Source organism: Chlamydotis macqueenii, chromosome 2 (genome assembly GCF_036417535.1).
Source record: "Chlamydotis macqueenii isolate bChlMac1 chromosome 2, bChlMac1.mat, whole genome shotgun sequence".
Lineage (NCBI taxonomy): Eukaryota > Metazoa > Chordata > Aves > Otidiformes > Otididae > Chlamydotis > Chlamydotis macqueenii.
The window spans coordinates 36,125,348-36,145,954 of record NC_141557.1 but is presented as its reverse complement, the minus strand read 5'-3'; the positions used below and the strand labels follow the sequence as shown (position 1 = coordinate 36,145,954).

The window sequence follows — 20,607 nt, the reverse complement described above, 5'->3', positions numbered from 1 at the left end:
TACTGGCTTGATTTGTTAATTATATAGTTCATACAGGTCTTTTCCATCTCCTGTAATAGAAACTAAATTTGAAGCAGCTATTTTACAGCTGTAACGTTCTCAGGAAAGCCTCACCGCTGCCTGATGCTGTTCAAAGGTGCATTGAAAAGAATTTATGATCTCGGTTCCTTTGCAGCTGAAATGGCTTTTAATTAATATTGCAAAACATGCTGATTTATAATCTCAGCTGGTAGCTGCAGAGAGAAGGCCATTTATTGCATGGACATGGAGAATGGACTATTGTCTTTCCAGCAGACGCTACCTCAGGCTGCATCATGGCTCTAGTGTAGTCTGCCTCCTGTCATCCAGCTCTGTTGTAGTCCACTGATGACTGAGGGATGTTAGAGCATGTTTTACCTTCCTGTGATTTCCTTCCATAGTTCAGTCTACCAGATTTCTTCCTGTTGAAGTCAAATTACAATGGGTTCTTGGAGTACTTGGGTCTCATCCTGTACTGGAATAATATGCTAGTACATGCCTTCAGACTTGGAAGCTAGAAAGTGTTTACCCCAGTGATATAACAATAGAAAACCTCATATTTTGACTGCTCATATTGAAATTCTGCTTAGTAAGGCAATACAGAGGGCATTTTTTGACAGCTGTCAGTCTGATACATTTAATTACTAAATTTAGTAAAGTGTTTTCCAGGTGTGTAAAAGAGAAAAAGGTAGCATATAATTAGGAATAGATGTAAGCAAGGCTAATTACCTCATCAAATTGGCAAGCTTGAGTTCTGAGCTGATGCAGTGGAGAGCCTCTGGTAAGGAATGTCTGAAGCTTTTCACAATTCAGCCAAATTGTAGGACTCTGTTACCCCTTTCAAAACAAAACCAAGAAACCTTCAACTCCAGCATTTTACATTAGTACTTGGCATGGACAAATTTCAACTAGCAGTAAAAACAGTCTTGTTTAGATACCTTTGTTTGTTTGTTTTGATTTCAACTCCCTTCTCCTCCCCAGAAAGAAGAAAAGCAAAAGAAAAGTTATTAATGTTTCTGGCTTCAGGGGTGGTGCTGACATGGGAACCCTTGAACAATATGCAGCTTTTTCTTTGTTATGGGGCTTTTCTAAGCATCTTGTCTGCAGTTCGTTGGCAGACAGACAGTGTCAGTTTCCCACTGAGGTGGTTTGTTTAAGGTGTTTATTTCCATACTCTTTAATTCATGCCACCTTCCCCACAGTTTTCTGTCATAGAAGATGTTTGTCTTCATTTTGACTAGGCTATTAGGTAGTCTACTGACTGTAGTGAAAAGCTTTAGAGCTAAAATAAATTATGGCAGAGTTACCAGGCATTTCTCTGCTTCTCACTGCAAATCAATACCACTCTGTAGAGCAAGAGGTGAGCAAACTGACACTGCATTAAGGAATGAATACTAAAAGCTGCTAAAATCTGAAGTGAATGGAGAGGGAGATATTTCACTTAGGCTTAGTAGATGTATTTAGAAACAGGAGTAGGGAATAGAAAAGGGTTACTGGGAGGGGCAGGGAAAATGCTTTGGGGGAGAGGAGTATTCTTTCTGGTGGTCTTAATTTCTCTTGTAATCCAACTGCCACGCTTATTTACTCCATGTTAGTCCTGAATACAAAGAGAGATCACAGCAATGTTGGTTTAATACTGTGAACTAATCCCAGCAGGAAAACAGTTACATTGTCATGATGCTGATATGCAGGCGTCTGTTGAACCTGGAAAAAGATTTTGTTGACGACTGGATTCTTTTATTAATTTGTTTAGAAACAGCAAACCAAACAAGCTCTTCCTCTGAAGAAGAACCCTTTTAATAGGCCGTATCTTTTAAAATAAGTGTTCAACAGAAATGTTTTAAAAAGTTTGGTTAAACTTTTTAAGCTATTTCCTGAGAAGAGAGAAACAGACCACAAATGGGAAGCCATCTGCTGTTGCATGTAGTGGGAACATACTTGGAAAGGTGATGTTATTTTTCTAATGTTATATGCAATTACATTTGTAAAATGACTATTGAAATATGTTTTGAGAAAGAACTATAATTTTTAAAGTTGAAAGTGTCTTTCTATAGACTAGTAGTCTTTGGGGGACAAATTATTTAATGCTCTTTAGAGAAAAAAAACGTGTCTAAAAATAACTCCAACAGACTAAGTAAGAGCATAGCTGAATAAACATTGAGCCAAATTCATCAGAATTTAAATTGTCCTTAAATTTGGCATTAGAACCTTTATCTACTGAGTGTCTCCATTTTATTATATCCTTTAAATCATTTTGATAAATGTAGGCTGTCCTTTTTATTTCATAATTGGCTTTTGATCAGAGGCGGAACAGTACAGAATAAAAATAATATTAAGATTTATTGCTGTAATAATGGATAATGCTATCAACTTCTAGCAGTTAATTGCTGTTCAGTAGTAACAGTAGTAGAATTTAGAAGGTACTAAACCATCACTTTAGAAGGTAATTTTTTTTGTCAGCAATTAAATGCAAAATTAGCAGCTGGATTGTTTAGAGGAATGTGCATCTTTTCTTTGAGATACCAGGCAAAGTGTATATATACTGTAAATAATTATATATAATAATCTGAGAAGGCCTTGCTTGAGTTTTGAACATCACCGATGTCCTCCTTTCCTCCCTACCTGTTTCCAAGTTTTTCTTGATTCTAATTACTTAAAGTATGTAAGAGCAAAATAACTGATGTTTTGGTGATTCTGATTTTGAAATGCCTACAGACTTGTAAATACAGTAAATTTAACGCTATTTTGAAACTGACCAGTACTGCCTTTGGAAGTTGTACTGAGCTAGGAGTGAAGCATCACTTGTCTGCATTCTTACAAGACATCAGAAATACAAATTTCAGGCTCATGTACAAAAATAAGTAAACAGATTTTCTTTGTACATATTTCAATGCAAGGACAAATTTTACTGTTTCTAGGAAATGTTCTCTTCTGTATTTTTTATATAACCCTAACCTAATGAAAACAGATTTTTGACATATCAGTGCATTTATTAGATTGCTTGATTCTCTTAGGTGTTCCTGAGCAGAAAAATGAGCCTTCTCTGATAAGAAGCCTTCCTAAGCTTGACTTGTATGAACCCGGAGCACCACTTTAACCTGCCAAAAGTTCAGTGCCTTTGTGTTGCTTTCTATTACATGAAACATTAAGGAAGTACAGACACTTTAGCTTCCATGAATGTCAGGCAAAACTGTGGAAGCCGAAGAACTGAATGTAATGTTTTGTGAGCTTTTTTAGTGAATACTCTGCTTGTTGTCTTAATTTTAAATGTGGCAAGTTTTTTTTTATTATGGTAAGCTAACTTTGTATTCCTTTGTGTGACTTTGATGAATAATTCTATATTCAAATTCTATGTGAAGGCAAAGAGAGTATTAGAATTTTAAAGGAATTGGTAACTTATTGCATTTCCTTTGTGTTCACACTGGGAAATTAATTTTTATTTGTTGAACACAGCATGCTTTTGATTGGGATAATAAAGTAAAAATAGAATGTGTAAGAACATACCTTGGCCTTAAAACATCTCTGATTATTAAGCCCATTGCTTTCCTTAAATCTCTACTTAATGTCAGGCTTAACTGAATTTATTTTCTATTTTAAACTGATCGTTCTGCCCCTCCCCCCACCTTATATTTTGTCTTTCAAAGACAGGGAGGCTTAGCTTAATTCAATCTGATTTGGGTTTTCTCTATATCAAAGCTATTTGAGGTAGAAAAAGTATCCCAATAATTTGTTTTGAAGAAATTACTGAAAATAAATAGCTGAAGAGGGGTGGCGCACTTAGTATTTAACCATTGGATAATATTCTAAGTTCTGACAGGAATGTTTTAACGGTACTGAGTGGTGAGAAAGGCTGAGGCTGCTGCACACCATTCTCTTCTGTGAAGGTGAACCAGCGTACCTGCCACGTTCATCAGGGAAGCCATTTTGTGTACTCAGTTTCAAAACAGGTTGGCCCCCAGCCGCAGAGCTGGAGTGGCCTTGGCGTGACACTCACAGTGTACTGTGTTTCCGTGGCAGGTAGTCATGCTCAGATTTCCACTGTTGCTTGCTCTAACAGGAGCAGATTTATTATTGTTGTGTTATTGTTACTAAATGTAGTACCTCCCTACCATCCTTCCCGTTGCTACTGGTGTGTAGAGCACCTGAGGGGCTACATGCCCGCCAGAAATGAAAGAGAAAACACCCCAGCTGCCGCCGGTGCCTTGCCAGCAGAAAAATCAGACGGTGAGAAACGGCTCGAAAACCCTCCTGTTGCGGGAGGGTGAAGTAGCGCCTGTCAGCGCACCTCAGCGGCGGGGCGGCACCCAGGAAGAAAAATGGCGGCGGGTGAGAGGCGCTGGCGGCCGAGGCTGCGCTCTCGGCGCCACCACGAGGGGGCGCGGCGGGCCCGGCTCTCCTCGGGGCTGCGGCCTCCGCCCTCGGGGGCGCTGGGCGGGCGGCAGCGGGCGGTCGTTGTGACTCGCTGTTTGCTGGTGTAGCGGGCTGCACGGGAGGTTTGCAAAGGCTGTGGTAAATCCAGCGCAAACTGATCCTCGTCGCTTTAGCGACCCGCTCGCGATGGTACGTCTTTTCACCCCAGAGCTGAATGTCTGGTTTCTCTTTAATCTTCTACTGAGGATTCGTACGAGGCGTTTCTTTGCGCTTGTATCTCCCTGTGAAGGAGCAGCCCACCCGCGGCCCATTGTGGGAAGGGTGTTTCCACTCTTTGGCTGGTCGACTTAAGAGTTAAAAGTGATTTTGTGTGTAAGTTGCCACCCTACTCCCCTCCTGCCTGATAACACACAAGGGTGAGTCAGCATGTGGAAACCTGCACTGGGCTTAATAGTGAGGAAAAAGTTATTTGGCCACACTGAAAACGTGGAAGTTTTCTCACCAAAGGAAATTGGCACAGCATTTCCCAGGGCAGAAAATGCGTCCTGTCATCTCTCCACAAGCCTCAGTTCATGAGTGGTTGGCTGAGCATAAAACCTCAGGTTTAACTTTGTGTTGTATCAGTTCAGACCATTGCGCTGAGACAGCAAATTACAGGATCCAGTTTTCAGTCCAGCTGCGAGACTTTACCTCTTCCCTGCGCTGCAAACCCTTGTCCTCTAGGAGCTGGACCAAGGCCAGATGTTTTTCAGTGGAGAGCACCCAGCCACTTGCCCTATTTGACTTCCAGTGGCTGGTGATACTGGAACCGAGGTAACTTCAGTGTGTGAATAAATTATTTCACTGTACTAGTTCTCAAGAGAGGATAATTTGAAATGCTTTTTCAAGAACAGATATCAAAGATAAAAAAGTGCAGAGGGTCTGCTCCACTGTTAGTACTTAAGGGCAAACAAAATGGTCTTGCTCAAGGTGGTGGTTAACAGCACTTCTATATTAGTCCTTGTTAATCCCAGTGACTGAGTGTTAGACTTTTAGAGGTGTGGTTTGGGATAACTTTTTATTTACATTTATTGTCAATGTTTGCAGACAAGTAGATTTTCCATCTCATAGCAGTGCAAGAATGTGAACCTGATCTTTTCAGTGAGGTTGCCTTCCTCTTAGAGAGCGGGACACCCACACAATTCCCTGTTCCCTGGAAGAAATGTACTGATGTGTGTGTATTTCTTGTTCCCTGCGGGGTGGGCTTGGTGCTAGATGTTTCATGCATAGCATTAGTGCAAATGTGGAGTTCCTCATAGTCTTGGATAAGGCACATTGGTGGTGAAATTATTTCTAGTGAAATAAAATAATAAAATTGTACAAGACATAGTGTGTCCAAACAAATTTTGGAAAAGACATTACAGGAAGTAAAGGTTCTGTGAGCACCTGGCATTGTTAGGCAGCAGGTTCCCATCCTTGCTCCACCAGGCATGGTTGCCGTCTTCTGGAGGGAGCTTCTCTTGAGTAACACTAAGTAATGATGCCATTTCCTTCTTCTTTACAAGAAGTTGCTTACTTCTGCACACTCACTGTTCCTGTCAGCAGGGAGTGGAGATGAGAAATACAGTCTGTCTCCTACAAGACTGTGCAAAGTAGTAGCCTGGGAGATAAGCTTCTTACAGCAATTTTAGTGACTCATAGGAAAAATATGTATTGTTTCCTACTAATACAACGCTCCTTCAAAAAATAAATTAAAAAACCCTGCAACCATTGTTTACAGAGGAGTGAAGACGCAGTAAATAACTTAGAGTAAAAAGCTTTCCTTTTTGGTTCCTGGTAAAGATGAAGAGGTTTAATTTGTGAAATACTAGCTGTGCTGCCTATAGTGGTTCATTTTAGTGTTTCCAGCCGAAATTAGAAGTGGCTTGTTTTCAATGACACTTGAAAATTTAGTGCTATGTTGATAGTCTGAAATGGAGATCTTCTGACATTGCAAATGAAATATGTGGCACTGCAGTTCAGTTGTGGTTTAGCTAGCCATGGAGTTGGGGTATAATCATATTATTTTAACTCCTGGATATCATTACTACTTTGGGAAATAAAACCCTCAAGCATCAGAACTGTCAAGATACATATTTTGAACTTTTATTTAAAGTAATACTAGGTTTTATTTATTTTGGAATGTTTGGCCAGGCTTTCGTTATTAAAACTAGATGAGAACAAGACTTTGAGTATTTTGAGTAATAATAATAATAACAAGGCAAAACACAAACCTATAAATTTTCAATTTTTTAAATAGGAAAACTCTCAGTTTTGAAATAACTGCTTGCTTTATGCAAAACTGTTTATCCTAGAATATGGATTTAAGCATGTACTCACCTTACATGATTTGAAAAAGCACAAACTTGTGGTTTACATAAAGATTGCTCTTCTACTACTAGTTACCAGGTTTTGTCCAAAAAAGACAAAACCTCCGAATGGATTTGTCCAGGCCAGTCCTGGGTTCTCATAGTGACCCACTAAACTCAAACCTCAATCAATCCATTGCCAACTCCAAAAATTACTTCCTTGTAATTTTGGCAAAATGCTGAACGCAGCATGAATGCTCCTCATTTTTCTTTTTTGTCAGCTTCCAAATGTAATGGTTAATGATATGTATGACCTTACAGAGTGGAGAAAGGTGTTAATTTTGGAAAGAGAAGTTTTTGACTGAACATCTAGAAAATCTGCGTGCAGGGCTGGGTCTGTTTTGGAAAGGACCGTCCAGGCATTTTCCTCCTTTGTCTCCACTCTGTCAGCGCAGGGAATGAAAAACGCTTTCCCTGACAGCCATCTCCATACCCGCTCGCCCACAGAGGCTCACAGCTATGCTGGCAAAGTGTTTTTATTTGTTTTTATTGGCCTCGCGTGTCATCTGGGGAGGTGATACAACTATGTCAACAAGAGAAGTCCTTTTGATGTGCTCTTGCTGTGGCCCTGTTAGAGGGCCCTGCCAACACAGCTGTGGTGTTACCACTCATGCAGAGGGTACCGAGTGTAGTTAGGGCCTACAAAAGTGATTTTAAAAAGCATCATGCTGGTGTGTGTGTTTGGGGAGGGTGCTGCATGCCACAAATGTGGTTTTATTGTCGTTTCGGAACAAAATAATACCCATAAACTATGGACTTAATTTTTTAAATTAATTTTGGGGAGCTTCTGATTCAGGTGATTTAAAGGTGAGTGCCTTTCCACAGTATATGAGTTTCTAAAACTCTCAGACAAAAGAAACATCATAGCATGATGAGGAATAAAAATATTCATTTCATTATTTAAATGGGATAGTTTTAGAGGGTACTAATAATATATGTTATGTGCTATGTGCTTGACTGTTAAGTGAGAATAGACCTTTTATTTTAGCACTCTCCAGTGGCACCTCATGAAATTATTTGACTTGAATTAAATGTTGGGAAGTTAAGTGAAAATGGCATTCTAATTTTGCTCTATTTCAAGCTTCATTAAGTATATTGCACTTAGAAGTTGCAAGCAAGATGTTAACATTTCAAATGCTCAAAAATGAAAGACATCTCACAATTTAAAAAGTAAAATAATGTAGCAGCGGACTCTTTTATTATTATTATTATTTTATTTTTTTCCTCTCTAAGGGAGCTTTCCAGCACTCTGCTGGTCTCCTATTGATTTGATTAATGAATACTTTATCTGTTAAAAGTAACCATTAATTATTGCATTTGGTTGCAGCATTAATTCTATGTTTCAAATAAAAACTGATTAACATAGTAAGTGGAAAAGCATCATGGCACATGAACTATGCTTGCGGTTCACTACATCTGAAACATCACAAGATGCCTTTTTGACATTCGTAGCTCTGCAGCTAGTTACCAGCAATTACTTTCCATTTGAATAGAAATTAAGTACCTGATTTGCAGCATTACTTTTTATACTCTGAGACATGAGCTACCGAGAATATTATGAGGATGTCTGCAATCACAGTGTGCAGTAATATTCTCTTAATGAATTACAGTTATGCCCTCCTACGCAGCTCCCTGCTTTGTAGTTGCTGCTGGAGTTTTGGTTGGGTTTTGAAGGAGACGGGTGCATGGGAGATGTCTTAAATGGAGATGGCTGATCAGGTGCCATCGCTGCGGCCAGAGGCAACTGCAGGCTGAAGCAGCTGTAGGTGGTAGCATGTTGTTTAGCTGTGCCAGAGGTCTGAGGAGGCCCAGGTGGACTGGGCTGTCTCTCTAATTGAACCATCTTCTAATGGGACCAGGAAGGACCAGAGCTTGAATTTCTCCACTGAGGTAGGATGCTAGTTGTGCTCACTTGCTGGAGAGAGGGGCTTCAGATGCAGGATGGTATGTGGAGAGCTCACATACTTTATAAGAATGAGAAGGGAGCTGTGGTGGTGTTCTTCACAGGCTGCATATGGCCCTCAAGCTTCCCACTGGGAACGCTTATAGTATATCATGGAGGGTTTTTTTTAATCTATTAAATGAAGAATTTCACAAATTCTGCACTTGGTTTACAGTACTGTAAATTGGTGTAAAGAAGGAAAGCAACTCTTAGGGCAACCTCATGCAAGTTCTGGTCAACCACATTGCACCACTGAGGAACAAAGGAGCAGATCAGTTGCTTGGATCTGTCCACTACCTCACAGTTGTCCTGGTACATTTGATACCATCTAACTTCAGCTAACGCAAAGTATTTTCAGGACAGAGGAATGGAAAGTTCTTTTAATTTCTGGCAAGGGAAAACTCTTCTTAAAGCAGTGAATGGTCTGTAATAAGGACTGCAAGAGTAGCAAAGTAATATATTTTCAAATAAACAGATGAAGGCATGACTAAGTTAATCATGTGTTTAGGTTGAGAAGTTCTGTCCTGTTCCTGTTTGTGTGTTGTGTTATTTATATATAATACATGGCACTGGAAAATTATGCACTTTCTCATTTTTCACTTTAATTGCCTATTTGAAGACAGCATGACAGATCCAAAGGTTGTTTCCAGCAACTGAGGAGCACAGTGGTCACTTACTAGTGTGTAGTAATTAACTTAATTGCAGACATTAGAACATTTTAAAGATTAAGGATCCATGACTGGACTCCATGCATTCTTTCTCTTTTCTGTTGTCCATATCTGAAATATCTTTTTCTTATATATGGTTATATAACTTTTTATTTTTTGTTTTTAAACAAAAGATACTTTTCAGAATATTTGCAAATCCTTATGTTTATGTTTCCTTGGCTATTTGTTTTTTTAAGGTAAAAACTGAAAATGTCAAATTATCTACTCAGTTGCATTGCTGAGCTACCATTTTAACCTGAAATCCTTTTCGTAATTATGCATTAAATCAGTACATTTGAAGCTGTAATTAGAACCCTATTTGTCTGGGCAATGGGAGGTATGGATGACCATTATTTCTAAGAGTTCACAGTCTGAATTAAATAGTGGCAGCTTGCAAAAATGAAACAGGATAGCTCAGTAGTAGTGTTATATATAAAATGTTCTACTCTTCTGTTTGCTTATATAAAAAATGTTGTACTGTGTCCTGTAAGTCTGGAGCACAGATTTGTTTCTATGTAGGTTATCTGAAATAGCATGTACTAACTTATCACCCAGCAAGATATCCTTTTCTCATACAACAGAGCTCCGAGTTCTTGTGTCTCACAGAGTTTGTGTTACAAAATAGAGTTTCACATATGCTGATCTGCACATACGGTTGATGCTGTTGGTTGTGGTGTTCTTGGAGGGTTTTGTGCTTTAATTTTCAGCAGCCTGCTTTTGAACTTCTGTGGCCCCTTTTTTTACATTGTCCCGCTTGCAGTGATATCCTCTGACTGCTTCTTACGGGTTCTGCAGTCATAACACTCAGTGAAGGTAAAATGCTGGAGTGATGTCCTTGGGTTCAGGGTGGATTTCCTATGAAGAGGCTGTTTTTACAATTTCACATTTTCTTCAGGAGCTTTCATGAAGACTGCCTTGCTTTCTTGTGAGGGGCATGTATGTGAAGAGGCTAGTGTGTGCTGAACTGGGGTGTTAAGTCAGCAGATGCTGCTTTCTGTGCCTTCCAGCTGTGTGTGTGCATTCCAAATATATACTTGTTGGCTTTTTTTTTCCTGAGGCAGCCTTCATTTAAATAAATCGTCTGCTTGGTATTTCTTTTTGCTAACCACTTGCCTACAGGCATAATATGTAGTTTGTAGTTGTCAAGATTAATGCAAAGTTTTTTGTGCTTGCAGGCTTTAGGAGAGGTCCACACTAGTTTAAAATTTGGACTGTGACCAATGATGCCTTACGTTGGCTTTGGACCCCATTATCCTTCTGCAGTAAAGCAGCAATTGCAGTCAATCTGTTGTTGAGTGTAAAATAGTATAGAGGCCTGGTTTGAGCAGCAGCTGAGTGCCAGTAGAGCACCGTCAGCCCAGTAAAGCTGTCTCCCAGCCGGCCAAACAGACTGTAGTTTCCTGACCTTCTTGTAGTATTTGTATGACTTGTGTCTTTCAGAGTTTATTCCATGGCTTCATGCACTTACAAGCAATTTGACAGGGGAAATAAACTGTTTGCAGCTAGCTGAGAAATTTTTGCAGGTCTGGGATAGACCAAACAGGCAGAATTTTATACCCCTAAAATATCCTGAAGCCTCTGGTGTTCACTGAAACTGTGAAAGTTGAAATAAATACTGTGTTTTCTTGTTTGTGCTTGCCTGAATGTAGCTTTCTTAGTCATCTGTTTAATGAGAGCTTAATCTGGAAATGTGGATGAGTTTGGTGTCTAATCTGTTTCACACTTTTTGATAAATCCATCTCTGTGACATTTAACACCTTGATCTTGGAAAGAACTTAAACTTATGTGTAAATATTAAAAGTGTTCTTCAAGTCAGGTAGGTTTAAAACTCTTGCAGAATCATATTTATTGTCCAATGTTCTGTATTTGAAGTGTAGAGCATCACCTCCTTTTTGGAGATGAAGGAATTATTTTTTTTCTATTAAAGATGTAATTAGGGAACTGTGTTAATATCTGTAAAATCATAGTTGTCTGTGATCTAATCCTTTAAATTCCTAAGAAGACCTGAATAACACTGCATTTGTAATTGAAACTGCAAATCATAGTGGATTCCTTGTAATGGAGGTTTTGGATGGGAACAGTTTCCAGTAACATTCAATTTATCTGTTTCTGGCTTTTTAAGCTACATCCATGTAGGAACAATTGTGGACTTTTGAGGAAGCCAACAGAAATGTTTGCATTGGCATCATTAGTGAAGCGAGCTAGTTTCAAGGGAAGTGTAGGTTTTAATTAATTAGCTGAGCTGACTTATATCAGCCAGTTTCCAAGGCCAAGTGAAATACAAGACAGGCGCTCTGTGAACATGGTGGTGGGCGAGCAGAGTGTGTACAGATGTTCTGACAAAGCCAGTTGTGAGTCTGGGGGATGTCTGTGTTGGTGTTTCATGCCAGTGTGATCTTGTACTGGTCTTGCACAAAAAGGTGAGGTTACCATAAACATCTCTTGAGTGACTTGGGAGACAGATCATACTGCAAGTCCTTGGTCCTTGTAGTTTAAGTGCTTTTAAAATCCTGTGCAGGGCCATTATTTTCATAGCATTTGAGGCATTTTGTTACTCTTTTTGAGATGAAACAAACAGAAATAACCTCCTTGGATTGGCAAGGGGTGTTTTGTCATTTTTGCTTTTGTTGCAACTTTTTGCCTTAAGTAATGGCATGGCTGATAAAAGACACATTTTTCAAACCTAAGTCTTTTTAAGATATGGATATACCCGCTACCCCAGCCCCGCCTCCCCCACCTGCAAATGTAAGAGCTACAGCATCAGTGAAATCTGTTGGAGGGTTACAGCCACCAACACATCTTGAAAATCCAGTCACTTCATTTGTTATGTGAACAGGGTTTCCTGTGTCCTTCTTTAGGTAGCTGGACTCTTGTCAATCTTGACCTCAACTTCTGCCTGCTAAGTGGTGGCACAGTGGGGTAAAAGCAGCACTGGCCACTTCATATTCAAGATGTTGAAGAGTAGTTTAAATTTTACCTCCCTTAAGTCATTATTTTTTCTTCTGAGACTATCTTTACCACTTTGCTAGTAGTAGCAACCTTTCCTAGGCCCTGCAAGAAGAAAGCTTGCAGTTCTAAAATAATGCCACTTAAATTTGTTAGCACTTTTCTGTGTGCCCTTTATAAGGTGAAATGTGATTTTTCACAGTGATTTCAATGCAAAGACTTTATGAAAGTGAAGTTCTCATGTGAAGTTTCTTATGATAACTTTCTTGTATAGAGGTTGGGCAAAACTTGCTGCTCCATTATATAATAATGAAGATGTGGTATGTATTTTTGTGCAGAAATACTAATGTAGAAAAAAGTTATATAATTGATGAAGACTGTACTTACACAAGATGCATATACCTTCTTTATTATTTGCTCTCTTTAAAATACTTCCCCAGGTTTGGATTTTGCAGTGTTTTCAAGCTGCAAGTTATTTCTTTGTAGCGTGAGACGATTTAGTAATCATAGCTTGGTTCAGTAGTCAGTGATTTGTTTTGTTAGAACACAGTCCATAGAAAATACCTGGCTTCATCTGAGCAATTCAAAGATGGCACAGTGTAATTTGTGATCTTGGCCTTAATTACATACTCATACTACTTGTCTGGTTGCCCAGTATGAAACAGGTTGTGGACGTGAGAAATTGGAGGTGTCTAATCCTATAGATGATGAGTTGTGTAACACTCTCTCTTGTGGATGTTAGCACCCACACTTCAGTCTTTCCATAATGAGGTGGTGGGACCCAAACCAAAGCCCTGGGATAGTTCATATGAAATAAAAATTTTATTTTAATAACATTTCATTAAAGAAAAAGAGAAAGAAACAAGGTTTCCAAAATCTAGCACCATAGTAAAATAAGAAGACATAGCTAAAAAAAACCCCACAGCATTACAGAAAGTACATAGTGCTTTCCTCCTTCCCGCTGTGGAATGAAATCAGTGGAACATAATGCTTATGAGAAGAGACAAGTAATGAAGGCAGCTAATGTAGAATGGGTAGCAGTTTGTTCTACCAGATTTAAAGTGTTACAGCAAAACTAATGAAGTAGCGAGTCTTTGATAACCCATGTTAATTCAAGAAGCGAGGATAACTAGTTATAGTAATGCTAATCAACCAGTCCATTCAAATCTATAGTTGTTGTTTTTGTGTGTGCTGTCTAGATATTTTTCTTATAAGAAAGGGAGCTCAGATCAGTCCTAGGTTGTACTGCCTAAATACTTTTCAAGAAAAAGATTTGTCGTCTGTGAGTGTTTAATCCATTATAGGTGTCTGTTTGGAAACTATTTAGGCTACTTTTGGCTGACTTTGACCAGCCTATTCATGTTTGAAGAAAGATTGACTAAACATCTTATATTATACAGGACCATTTTGTGAGATTGACAACAGCTTTTTGCTACCTCCCCAGTCCCAAGCTTAGCTGAGTGTTGGGTGATACGTAATATCCTGGTCAGTATTTGGAGACTGTGGCTTTGGGCAGCATGTGTGGTGTTAGAAAACGGTGCTAGGATCTGTATGAATGTGCTTAGGTGTGAGAGAAACAGAGCACTGGTAGTCCAGGCTTGAAGGTTCAGCATCAGGGAATACTGCTACCTAATCTCACTGTAGCTGTGTTTGCTATCTAATTAAAAAAAAAAAAAAAAAGAAAAAAAAAGGAAAAGAAAAGAAAATGCTAATTATTGTAGTCTCTCTCTTTTTTTTTTTTTTTTAAGCAAATCTGGGATAATTGTGGTCTTTTTTATAGTTGTTAACTGTAATGTGTATTCACCCTATGCAGCCAGTTGCATGAGGAAGAAAATGTGTCAAGCATTTTAAGTGTTAAATTTATCCAAAATTTTCTTGACTATCTCCTGGATTCTTTCTTGGTGTAATTGGGATACACAGCACAATTGACTTGAAATACATCTGAAGTCTGATATGTGGAGGGGGAAGGGATAGACACACTGAGTAGAGACTGTGTGCAGTGTGTTTCTCCTGTGTCAGACAGCACCTACTGAGAGACTGCTTTGTGCAGGTGCCAGCAGGCACAGTTCTCTGTGCTTTGATAACAAGCTCCTACAAAAGTTCTGGGGCTTTTGTTTTTTGTCTTTGCATTTTCATCTTCAGCTGGTATTACGGTGAGCTGCTGGCGAACAGCGGAAGGGTGATAGACTCTTCATTAGAGCTTTCCCTTGTCTCCTCCCGTGGTTACGTGCAGCACTCTGATGTAAACCAGCCCCAATTTTGTCTCCTTCAGTCACAGAAACTGTTGTTTATAGATGGAGGTTAATCCCGTTTAAGAACTGGATTAGCAAAAAGGTAGTCATTTAACCACAGATGCTTGAACTTGGGTTGAGGCAGTTCTCAGATAGTCCTGCCTGGGATTAATGCTCTGCAGACATTCTGGGTCGAGACATTTTCATGGCAGGCCGTGCACCACAGAGGTGTAAATCTAACGGAGCTCACCGTGACAGCAGTTTTATGCTTGGCCTGCTAAATGATTATGGGTTTTGTAGAAACGAAGACAAGTAAAAGAATAGATCTTTGTTTGTTGTGTGAACCTAACTTCCTCAGAGAAGTGAATTATAAAAATAACGTGGAAGATAGCTGATGCTTTGCTGTCTTTGGTTAGCTTAATACAGACCGAGGTGCGCTGGTAATTACTGCAGAATTTCCCCAGGCACCACCGAGATCTGCTTCTTTTAAGGATAATGGGCTTGGGGTTGCTGGTTGGATTGGCACTTGTGCTGTTATCCCCCTTCTCTGAATTTCCGTAAAGGCATTTTTCTGTTTAGGGACATCTCGATAAAGGCATCCTGTCAAATCCTGGAGCCTGAGCTTTGCAGGAGCCAATGTAGGAAGAAAGATTAGAATCAGTCTGAGCTTTGAGGGAGCGGGGCAGGGCATTTGCTGCTCATTACCTGCTTTGGGCGGTGGTGTGACAAGTGCACCTACCTGAACCACAGTCCCCATTCAGTTCAGTTTAAAATCTTCCTTAAGGCAAGGCAGCAGAGACAAATTTCAGAGTAATTATAGCATGTTTTAAAAACGAACCAAAAACCACGAGAAGCAACTGATCAGGTCAAACAAATGTGGCCATTAAGATAATGAGCTTTTAAAGACTGACAATGCTTAAAGTTGTAGGACGAAGTGAGAACAATCCAAAATAGAGATTTTGCTTGGGTTACTTCCCCGGCCAACATAAAGTAGATGTTTCTCGTGAATAAAACATAGATAGTAGCAGTGCTATGGGGAGCTGTTTACTAAAAGCAGTTTGTATTCTTTGTTGTTAAAATGCAGAAGTTGCACCCAGAATTGCCTTTAAAGTAATGCATGAACTATGTCGTTAATGACTGTGTAGTAATCTGCACAGGCATGATGCACATTTTCCATTGGGAACTTTTGAAGACTGTGTATGCTCAGCTCCTAAAGGGGCATTTCTGTAATGTAGGGCAAGGCTGTATTTGAAACATCAATATAATACTATTTTCTTGTATAAGAAAACTACATAAACTGTGGGCATACTCCCTTGAGTTTGATTTCAGAAATTTAAACCAAGACTACTTCTTTGTTAGATAAAACCAAAACTTAACTGAAAAGGACAATGAAAACAGTGATTGAAAACATATTCTTTCACTTGAGTGAGAAAGCACTTGAGGGAATTGGATTGTATTTGCTTCAGGGCTTTTGGTGGGCAGTGCTCTGCTCTTGCTTGGGCAAGTATTTTGCTTCAAGTGCATTTTTTTATTACTTTTCCAATTGAAAGTTTCAGAAAATAAGCCGTAGAGAAGGGAGAAGGCAAAACTCAGAGATGCAGAGAAGAAGTATCAAGTCCCAGCTGAAGAGATCTAATCACTCTTGGAACATCTCAAAATGTATCAACCATATTTAGAAATAGCTACATTAAAAAAGAAGAAAGTTTGATCCTTTTAACACTGTAAATCATGGAAAGCAATGAAAACTAATATTTATGAGAGGGATTGTGAAAGCTTGTGTGACAGTTGGAAATTACATCACTGTTGATGTTTCAAATTCTTGTGTAAAGTAATGCAATACTGTGTTTATGAATGAATGAACGAATGATTGTGCTGTGCTAAGCGTACTCAATGTGGTTAAACTCGGTTGAGCTATTTTGTATCTCTTGTCTTCATTTATGTTGCTTTGCAGTATACAATCCCATATGTTTCAGTGTAAATAGAGAAAACTCAATTCACTGTTTGTATTTTTTATTCCAGATACAGACCCACGTGTTTTAGAGAAACAAGAACTTCAGCAGCCAACCTATGTTGCTCTAAGTTACATTAACAGGTAAGTGTGGTTCTTTTTCAGGTATAACTGATCTTGGTTTGCACATTATGTGTATATATGCATATGCCAAAATGGTATGCTTATGTATGCATTCTGTTTTGTTTCATGTTATATGATGCTGTGATAACACTTGTTTTGGGAAGACAGTTGAATTAAAATTCAACTAAATTTTTAATCACTTTTACACAGGTACAAGCAGCCGTTCAGCTGTACCACTCAGATACATAGGGGATGAAGTTTTAGCCTTTTATGTTTAAGCTAAATCTTGTGTAAAACAAGATAATCTGTCCTTGCTTGTTTTTCTGCTTTCTTGTACTCCACACAAGTGAGTGGAGGAAGAATTTTTTTTGCAATCAAAAGTGAAATTTAACTAATAATATGTAATACGTCCAATATGTAAGATAATTTTTGCAGTACTTTGAAAGTTTTTAAACTACAGAGTGTCTCTTTAAAAATCTTACTTACCAGCCCTATATAACCTAAGACTTGAAAAATTTAAGAAATCAGACCAATTTTTAAAGCATTTTTCTAAATAACAGCGCCTTGGCTTTTCAGTTGTTGGCTGATGGCAGAATTGAAACCTCCAGAGTACTCCAGCATGAAGGAATGGAAGGGCTGCTGCTGTCTTGGGTTGTGTTATTGTAAAGAGCAGCCTGAGAGCTGTACCTTATTTTCCCTCTCACCTAAGCTCGTAGCAGAATTTAATGGAGGTAGCTCAGACTACTTTTCCCTTGGGGAAAAAGTGACCCATGGAGTATGCTGTATAGAAGGGAAAGATGGTGATGTTTTGTGGAGTTGTGGAGAAAAAGTGGCAGTGCCCTTTTTTCAGCATGTTTGCTAAACTGTCTTCTAATTCTACATGAACACTGTACAGGAAGTGTAATTCCTCATTTAAAACCCCTTTTCCTGTTGTAGGTAGATCAACATGCTGCTATTATGGGATTGTTTTGCCTTCTTTTACATCATACTGGTTTTTTGATCGTATGTACTGTGGTTGAAAGTTCCATTTAGTTGCATTTTGAAAATGCATTTCTCGGAAAATATTCTGTAGGGGATTATTGGCTTTTACACATGGCACACCAGTTTCCTTTTGTATCTTTGCAGTCTAGAGGATGAGATACAAACTCACAAGCCTGGAAGATTAACCCAAAATTTAATTCAGGATAGACTAAGCTGATTCAAATTCTCATGGTTCACAAATAATGCAAAATTTTTCTGTAGAGAAAGGGTGTTGACGGGGGGAAGTAGTACAAAGTGGTGTTCAGTTGGTGAAATGACTACATTTTCTCCATTGCCTAAAACTGTGATGATTAAGAATAGCTGGTATTGACATGATTTTCTACTTGGCAAGTAACTGCTGTTCTTCCTGGAGACAGTCCTGCCCTTTAAAGCATATTTTGAAATTGACCATGACCCTTTTTAATGCTTATTTCTGTTGATCTCATTTAATGTGTAAAACTTTTTTCCTAATATGTAGGTTTGGTATGTTGTTGTGTATTTTGGTATGTTTCCCTCTTTCCATTATATCCTTGGGCATTTTCTCTTGTTGCTTCTGTGGTTATTTTACTTAATGTGAGAGAGAGGGAAGGTTTTTTTTAAAATTAGGGAAAAGCTGTTTTAAGACCATGAAAAGTGCCATGGGACTTGATTGTCCATCTTGGAATAATTTTTAAAGTAGTTTGAAAGTGATACCTCATCTAGATGTCTTTTTTTTTTTTTTTTACACTTTTAAACTGAATTCTATGTGACTGAGACAGTTTTAGTTATTCCTTACATATTTTGTCTAAACTTTGTTACACTTTAAATTCTGAGAAATAATTCTGCAGAACTGAATTGAGTTGTTCTTACAGTAAAACCAGATCTGAATTGACTCTTGTTTAAAGCAGCTGCTGTTTAATTGCTCTTTTAATTGTATTTTAATTTTTTCCAAAGCGCTGATGTCTTTCATTGAACCACCTGCTCTATGCAGCTCAAGCTCTTGAGGGAGCAGCAATATCCATTACACTACGAGACATGCCTTTCTTTTTCCCACTACATATGCCAGAGCCAAGCTCTGCTTTGTTGTCCCAGGCTATGAACTCAGATTTTGTAGCCTAATACATGACATAAACATGTTGCATACTGTTAGATATCAAACACCAGATACTCCTGCACTTTTTTTAAACCCATGCTTTTACGACTTCCAAGTGGAACTGAACTTAGCTTGGTTCCTGCTGTGAGTTCCAGACCTTAAAACAATCTTCCTCTGCAGGTTTGTATATTCAGTATGTTCTATGTGGGCAATATGCTCCCATGGACCCTGGGAAAATAGGGACTTCTGATTCTCAGCGACTGTCAAAATTGTGTGGCAAGATGTACACTTAATATATGTTGTGGTAGAAAGATTAAGTGGGTGTGCTTTATGCTCTGCTGATTGCCCTGCTGTATGGTGGCCATTATAAGCTAAAACAAAACAAAACAAAACATAAATCTGGGTTGTCTGGTTTGATAGCTAGGAGGATAAAGTATCAGTAAAGCAGATAGTAGACACAGAAGGGTACAGGACTCTTTGTTTCCAACCTGAAACATGCTCTTGTTTCCATTTCCTTTCTACTCCTGGTTATTTTCTCAGACATATTAATACGACAGTATTGTATATGCTCTTAAGGTCTGAAACAACCTTCAGATTGTGAACGTCTGAATCTATAAGGCTCCATCCCTTTCTGTGCTGGAGATTTACTGCCATTACAGCTTTCAGTAACTACACACAGATGCAGCTTCCATAGTGTGTGATCCTCATGTGGACAGATAACGTTCCTTTTAAAACCGATGGACAAAATATAAATTATAGGTCAAAACGGTTTATTATCGCTACATCAAACGCTTGCACCAGACACTGACTCAATTGCTGCAAATCCTTTTCTCAGACGAAGTTTAGTGTAGCCTTAATACAGTCCTCAGTATTGATGATTGTTACCTACTGTCGTAGTTCAGCCCCGATCGGACCAGACTATGCAGTCTCTCTCTCACTCCCCCCACCTTCCGAGAGAACAGGGAGAGAAAATATAAGGAAAAACGGCTTGAGGTTTGAGATAAGGACAGGGAGAAATCCTTAAAGTTACCGTCACGGGCAAAACAGACTCGACTTGGGGAAAACTATTCATTTATTACTACAAACAGCAGGATAATGAGACAGAGAACAAGATAACCTCCCCCCACCCCTCCCTCTTCCCGAGCTTAACATTATCTCTACTACCTTCCCCTCCCGAGCGGCACAGGGGGGAAGAGGGAATGGGGGTTGTGGTCAGTTCATCACATGTTGTTTCACACCGCTGCTTCATGGTTGGGGGAAGAACTCCTCGCATTCCTCCCCTGCTCCATCGTGGGGTCCCTCCCACGGGCCACAGTCCTTCGTGGAACTGCTCCGGCGTGGGTCATCTCTTCCACGGGCGCAGTCCCTCTAGAACAGCTGTCCCAGCGGGCCCTGCACGGGCCACAGCTGCCTTCAGGCATCCACCTCCCCCGGTACGGGGTCCTTCACGGGCTCCAAGTGGATCTCTGCTCCTCCGTGGACCTCCATGGGCTGCAGGGGGACAACCTGCTCCACCATGGTCGTCACCACAGGCTGCAGGGGAATCTTGGCCAGGAGCCGCATTACTCCTCCCCCTCCTTCTTCACTGACCTTGATGTCTGCAGCCGTTCCTCACAACAGGCTGGTAGATGTCTCTCAGGATCTTTTTTTTACATCTTATTCACTTCTCATCTCCTTTCCACTTCTTGCAGCCGGGCTGGACTGAGTCGGGCCCAGTCGACTGCCTGGCGAGAGGCCAGAGGGTGAGGCCTGCAAGGCCCATGAGGCCTGCGCCTCCCCCTCTGCGCCTCTGCCCCCGCTCAGCTTCTTCACATCTTCTCTTCTCTTTTTTTTTTTCTGTTT

General features: G+C 39.6%; 1 protein-coding gene across 1 annotated transcript in view; it reads left to right on the top strand.

Annotated features, from left to right (window-relative positions):
• The window catches only part of JAZF1 (JAZF zinc finger 1), a 196,006-nt gene that overhangs the window by 90,559 nt on the left and 84,840 nt on the right, over positions 1–20,607 (top strand). Inside the window, exon 2 of the mRNA XM_086741577.1 lies at positions 16,622–16,694. Coding sequence (XP_086597703.1) covers positions 16,622–16,694 — 73 coding nt within the window. The remainder of the gene's footprint in view (positions 1–16,621; positions 16,695–20,607) is intronic.